This window comes from Branchiostoma belcheri, unplaced genomic scaffold (genome assembly GCF_001625305.1).
Source record: "Branchiostoma belcheri isolate BF01 breed outbred unplaced genomic scaffold, Haploidv18h27 scaffold372, whole genome shotgun sequence".
In the NCBI taxonomy this organism is placed as follows: domain Eukaryota; kingdom Metazoa; phylum Chordata; class Leptocardii; order Amphioxiformes; family Branchiostomatidae; genus Branchiostoma; species Branchiostoma belcheri.
Window position 1 is genome coordinate 72,761 of NW_017803990.1, and position 7,007 is coordinate 79,767.

At 43.3% G+C, this 7,007-nt stretch overlaps 1 protein-coding gene across 2 annotated transcripts in view; it reads left to right on the forward strand.

Moving 5' to 3' along the window:
- The first annotated feature begins 3,523 nt into the window (after positions 1-3,523).
- The window catches only part of LOC109476421, a 23,588-nt gene continuing 20,104 nt past the window's right edge, over positions 3,524-7,007 (forward strand). Inside the window, exons 1-2 of one of the 2 annotated variants that reach the window (XM_019777355.1) lie at positions 3,524-3,595; positions 5,168-5,257. In XM_019777355.1, the coding sequence (XP_019632914.1) occupies positions 5,191-5,257 (67 nt within the window). In that variant the 5' untranslated portion in view covers positions 3,524-3,595; positions 5,168-5,190. Of the gene's footprint in view, positions 3,596-4,661; positions 4,683-5,167; positions 5,258-7,007 lie in introns of those variants that run through there. The other variant, XM_019777356.1, reaches the window with a different exon arrangement.

Sequence of the window (7,007 nt, forward strand, 5' to 3'; positions counted from 1 at the left end):
ATAGTATGACAGGCTTGGCGACTTGAATCACTGCCAAAGACTTTTCTTTCGGACGTTTTACTTGGTGAAACGCACGTACACCAACATTCCTCACGACCCCCTCCCTACACGAAGAATAGCACAGGGCGATGCCATTTTAAAGTCAACAGGGGGTGGCCAGGGACAGTGAATCATGTAAATATTGGCGATCCGGGTGGGGTATATACAGTACACATACGTACAAAATATATTTACCTCCGCCAGGAGGTTATGTTACAGATACAGATTTTTTTACGTACTGCTCCAGTTTTTACGGCCCTTGGTGGCAAATGTGCAAATGTTGCAAATTGCTTGTGCACATAAGGCAGAATAGCTGAAGTGGGTTGGTGGGCGTCACTTCGATGTCAATGAAAGGTGATGTACGGTGCTTTTCCCAAGGGCACAACGTCGGGGCATGGAGAGTATCGAACCCGGGACCTCTTGGTTCCGATTCCAACGCCCTAACGGTTGCACAACCACGTTGCGTAATGGTTAGAGCGTTTGGCCCAGAAACTAGCGGTTCTGGGTTCGAATCCCACATTACACGACGTTGTGCCCTTGGGAAATGCACGTTTAAGTTCAATGTTAAAACACACTTTTTTTCACTTCACTCAGGTTGAAACGAGTACAATATATATAGGGTCCAATTTGGACCCTCTATGGCTGGCTAACTCCTCTTGGCCAGTTACATTTTTTTAGGCCGATTTGTACTCTTTATCCAGGTTGCAAAGGAGCCTGGTGAAGACATAAAAACATAGAGAATGCCAACTCCCTAACATGACTCGAGCTCCCTGACCCCTTCTCTCCATTACAAAAACTCCCCCGGCGGCAAACTCGTCAATCCGCGGCATAAGTGCGTACAAGGACATTATAATTATGTGTATAACGTCCTTGAAGCGTCGCTCACCAAAAAAAAAATATGTCGCCCCCCAACAAGTCTGCGAAGAAGGCTATACGGGCCGACTTTGGAGTGTTTTGGCAACGGTTTGTAGGCACAGGTAAGTACGTCTTGTGGCGTCATCTTTACATAAGCCGCTCTCCACCAGACTCCTTCGAAGGCTAAATAAATAGTAAAAGTCTGCCTGCAGTGTGTGTGTCAGTTGGACAGACACTGCGGTCGTGCAAGTATTTATGGTGACCGGCAGTGGGTATGTTTAAACATGCGCCCAGGAACTGCAAAATGTTTTGGGTGGGTTGGGTGTTGACATAACAGTGTCAAATCAGATTAACTTAAAGGTGTTTAAAAAAATTCAATCACATAAAATACCTTTGGCTATATATTCTGAATTACTCACATTATAATAGCATAAAATGTTAGCTGCACAAGTTTCTAAGACTGCTGTACCCTAGTTCAAAATTCGATGCGCTACAGTTACTTTTGTTATGCTAATGATAGTATGACTGCAACATCCTAATATGTCAGAATTTCGGCAAGCCCTGGACTCCAACTCTTGGGAGAACAGGAACCGGAGGCACCAAAATTCCATTTGTTCTGCAAAGAAGGCTTGACGCCGAGCCGACTGTCCACAAGTGACAGGGACGAACTCTTTTACCCAGCGGGCGGGCATGGAAACCCGCGGCCGGGGTGCTCGGATTAGAGGTGAGCGGCCACAGGGCGGAGTGTCCCCGGCTAGCGTTGTCCTTCTGTACGATACGGCCGTGGCTCTAAGACCTGGCCCCAAAATCCGCTCTATTGTGCAAATGAATAAGGACTTCCAACCTGAGGAGAGCTAAAAGTTTGAGAACAACAGGATAAAATGGAAGACGGAAAAGATATGGTTAGAAGAAACGGGGCCCAAATTCCCAAGAGACCGAAAAATGTAATCTCCAAGCAGATCCCTCTCGGTGGCAAAAAGACAGTATCAAATTGGCCAGACAGTATCCATTAGCCAGAGAAGCTCCATTAGCCACCGACGGGATCTGCAGAGAGTCGCACTGTACAAGGTTATTATCACGCAATTGTTACCTAATCAAACCGCGATCTGTCCGGGTTTAGGAAGAAGGTGTGAATTATGCCCGGCGCGCGAGCGCCTGTCCGGCATCTCACAGGATGTATCGTCACAGGTCATGTACGATACCGTTAGCGGGCCAGTTTGAATTCTAGCCGCGGCAGTAAAGGAGGCGAAAGTCTGACGTGTTTTCCGTGGTACCAACTCTTGCCCGCCCGCTTCCATTTTAATGAATGATTGAATACGCCTCCCTCCCACAAAAAATACGAAGCATTGCTCTCCCCCTTTTCTCCGAAAATAAAGTGCAAATACAATCCTTGCGCTCTTCACAATTGAAACAAAAATATACTTGACATCCATCAGTGATACGCTAACATATGTCAATAGATAATGCTTCTTTATTCATCGGCAAATTTCGCAGTCTAACGTTACAAAAATTATGCCATGTGGTGAAAATATCCGATGCATCATTGAACAGTATATTTTCTCCTCCTTGCAAACAGTAAATAATCAAGTACCTAACCTATCTGTCCACTATCCTGGCTTCGAGGCCGTTAAATGGACTATCCAGCACAGAGGAAATTCACATGGCAAATCGGAAAGGAAACTAACTTTGTGGAATAAAAACAACGTTTGCAAAGTTTTAAGCGGGGACAACAAAATGGCTAGAACGCACCGCATCCAAACACAACGGTAGGATAGTAATGATCGCCAGAAACACCAAAATATATGAATATATGTAAATGTAAAAAAACTAATACTTCATTATGTGTTGAAAATCAAATCTGTATTTATTTTGTTGATCTCGAACGTTTATTCGGTAATTCTGTACGTAATCATGTTAACTCTGCTACGTTGTAGTGCTATCGCTGTCAGCTGGTGGTATGCTAATAAGGCATGTGCGGTTGATTGCACGGGCCCGAATTGCACTGCAGCGCGCTGGGCGGCCTCGTAAAAGGATTTCCGCTACCAGTTCACAGATTGCGGGAAATAGGGGCACGGGGAGGGACTTTGACACGTTTTTCAAAGAACTACTCCTCCCCTTGTCCTCTGTGGCTGCGACTTTCGGCAGAGGTTGGTGGGGATTAGGACAAAAAAAAACGGCCATATATAAAAAGGTAACGATCATTCCCCACAACCTCTGCTTGGAGAATACGAAAAATGACCGGGGCCCGGGCATTTATACTCTTCATGAGGTCATGTTCACTATGCTAATCACAAGTTGCGAATTAGGGTAGACCATTCCACAAGACGAGGCGTGTTTTTGTTGATTTAACATTTTGATAAAGACCTACCTCAATTCTACCTAAGTATATCGACATTCATATATATAGTCTAGGGTATAACAGCTTTAACTTTTTACGATGTGCAACTGCGACGGGGGTCGACACCGTTTACCAGATACATTTGACCCAGTGTTGACGTGACACTTCAGAGAAGTCTACTGATGAGGAATGCCAGAGTGACTGTTTGAAAGCTCTTGGTGACAGCATGTTTGTTTTGTTTTGTGTCGTGTGTTGGAAACTACGTCATAGTTACTACCTAACTGACCAAATATTTGGCTTGCGCTATTTCCTGATCAGGACCAGTCAGGAGTGTTGGAAGGACTTCGGGTAACGCACATGAAGGTAAGATAATTACGAGTAAAAGTAATGCTATTTATGAGTTTGTGGGGGGGGGGGTGACAGAATGAAGTTATCTTATCAGGGCAGCCTGAAAGCTATCCTAGTGTCCAGTCAGTTTTTTGAACGACGGGATCGGGAGTTCACCACGTCGTGGGGCTAATCAACTAGCGTACAAACTATTTACTCTGGGGACCAGGCTGGGTGTCGGGCCGTATAGCCAGGGCTTTTCGGAGCCTCCAAAGCAGTACACCGACCTTGGTCTATTACCGCTGCGTTGGGCGGCCTTTTACCGATCTGGTGTCTCCTACCTTGGCTCAACTCCCCACGTAGCGGTAGTCTGGCTCTACTACCAAAGCCCGACAGGCGTAACACTAGGGGGAGGGCGAAAGTATTAGAGTCCCAAAGAGCAACTGTAACCTTCAACATACAATCTCGTTACCCTTACATTGGCCAGTTTCTGACTCGGAGCCCCCATCGTTTACATATACTTATATTTGCGAAGCATTTTGAATTGATATTGTAGATCTAGCCTTTGCTTTCCTCATCCTAATTTTGTATTCCACTTTAAGGTCGAGTCGTGTGTTGCACATATTGTTTTATTAACATGTAAGGATTTTATTGACATGTAAGGTAAGTTCATTCAGTGACAGAGTATACGTTGATCTGCTATGTTAGGCCACACCAAGTAAATTTTATGGATGACGTCCTTTGAAGACCCTAAATCTAATGCGAGAGGGTGAAAAAAAACAAGAAGGGACCCTAAAAAACAAGATGCCTAAGGTTAGAAAATTATACTAAGAGACGACAAACGTTAGGACACAAATTGAATGAGGTGACACAGTATAACAAGCAAGAAGTCTTTTATTCATCATCGAAACAGCAATAAATCAGGTGGAACAGCAGTTGTCGTCCTGTCCTGTTTTCGCGTTACAGGTTTCACGTCAATCTGACGATTTGCACTGTCGTGACTCTTTGGTCATAGTTACAGGAAGCGGAATTTCTTTTTTTTTTCTAGGAACAGGCCAAAATCAATGCGCGCGCGGACGTCATCCATAAAATTTACTTGGTGTGGCCTTACAGAACATTTGAGGTACCGTAGTTATTTTCTCTATAAAGCTCAAAAGTGGTATTTACCAATGGTAGTAAATGTCGGTTAATATTTAAGCGTTAGACTTTACAATGGCAGTAAATAACTCAACCTCAGCACTTTAATAATATCATTCAGTACTGAAGAAATTGTATCCGAACCACTCATAATTTAAGGAGTATGGATCATAATAAGCCTGCTCAAGAACTATTACCACTATTCCTTTTATAATATGTACCTGGTGGTAACATTCAATATTGTAAACCCAGTATACAGGTGCAGGCAGACATCATAAATAACATGCACAGACCCAATTTTACCTGCAATAACCTGCATATGCGGGTGGCGGGTGGTATTTGATACTTACACATGCGGGCTCTTGAACATAATGGTGGCTCCTATAAGTGTGACCGAAGACATAATACTCCAAGCAGAAGAGGCCTACTTTGGCGGTGACTAAACTCTAAACATCACGATCGTGTTTTCAGGGCGCGTGTTAAGAAGGCTAAAGATGAAGGGCAGCTCTGTTGCAGCCTTTCTCCTCTTCTGTGCCATGATCTGTTGTCCTACACATGGAGGTAAGCGCCATGGGATAACGACCGAGGGAGGTCACGGTAGAAGGTCTTTCCTAATTAACATGATTTATTACGAAACAGGTTGTATACTTTTGCCCCTCCCCCACTTCCAACGAGGGAGTGTTGTTTGTGCTATGTGTTTTTTATTTAGTATTTGTTATTTGTATTTAGTATGTGTTTGTGTGTTTAGTATGTTTTGTGTCTGATGTGTGTGTGTGTGTGTGTGTGTGTGTGTGTGTGTGTGTGTGTGTGTGTGTGTGTGTGTGTGTGTGTGTGTGTGTGTGTGTGTTTTGTACGCGTGTATGTGTATATATGTGTGTGTTACTGTATGTGCCTATGGTTGTTTAAGCACTGCAGTTTATTTATATTCACTGCTCAAAAATCGGAATATCCGGACGTTTCCGGACCTGTACATGTCCCGTGAAACTTGGCGTGCCCGGGTGTGTCCGGGTGTGTGCAGGAAATGTCGGCCACGGCGTGTGCGGGTCTGTGATTCCTCCGGACACGCCCGGACACCTGGTAATTAGTCGTGTGTACGGGAATATACGGGCCTGCACACGTCACACGTCGCAAGTACTGCCAAACAATAAGGGGTCACCATACATGTAGATCGTTTCGCAAATGCGTAAATTGAGAGGTGCACATGTGTTTTCAAAGCCGGTAAGAAGAACGGGCAAAATGCTGGTTAGAAAACAATATTATTTTCACTCCCGAAATCTACCTAAACATGAGTTCGTTCCATGAACCGAATTACTACCTAAAAACGTTGTAGGTAACAGGCAACGCAACACAAAGACAAGACATCTAGATTGGATGGTAGAGGAAATCAGCGTTACATTAAAAGTTGGTGAATAGAATAAATGTTGTTTGGGGGCCGATGTCTGTTATAAACTCGCCCTCGCCAGAGTCTGGTTGACTTTTGGGCCACGCCAGGCTTATATAAACTCTGCTAAAGAATCTAGAATAATATATAAAGCTTGGTATGAACAAGGATTTTATATGAACATGGAGCTTCAACTAGGTTATGATATAACGTCCTTGGTATGAATGGGGTCTAAGTGTATCCCTGTATATATTTGTAACTATAACCCTTGCTATGAACAATGAGTAGATTTCTTTGTGTGGTCCATCGTCTCCCCGCATATATTAACGCCTCATTATACCGGCACCATATTGAATCTACAGTGGGCAAAAACAACAACACAATTACTGATCAGAATTTTACCAAACTAGTCTATTGGGAACCTTCGACCTTGACATATTTCACCTTTGGAAACATGGTCGTTTTCTTTGGTAATGAGAGGGACCGCTCTGATGTTTTTTCAAATATCAGCCCACTTTAGTGTAAAAATAATTTTTTGGAAGAGGCAAAAGATGCATAGTTTACTTGTACATTGTTGTAAGATGTGTATTGTGGTGTCATGGTCAGAGACGAGACGGCGCCTATGTCTTATTTACTTTGTTTGTTTGTTTTTATATAAGAGAGGTTTAACTTCCTTGGTTATATTTAATTTTTATACTTTAAGAACACGAAGTTGAAAACATTACACGGGTAAACTGCAAATTATGTGTTGATGATAACATTCCAGACTATTTTATAGCCTATGTTTTTTTATTAGTGTGCGTGCAACTTTTACATAATAGACAAGCAGGACATTTCACAACTCTTTGTATATCATTATTCCTGCGGTGACCTGTAAACCAGACCAGCCAATTGCATGCATTTCTCTTTGTTGGGGTTTGAAAAGAGGCC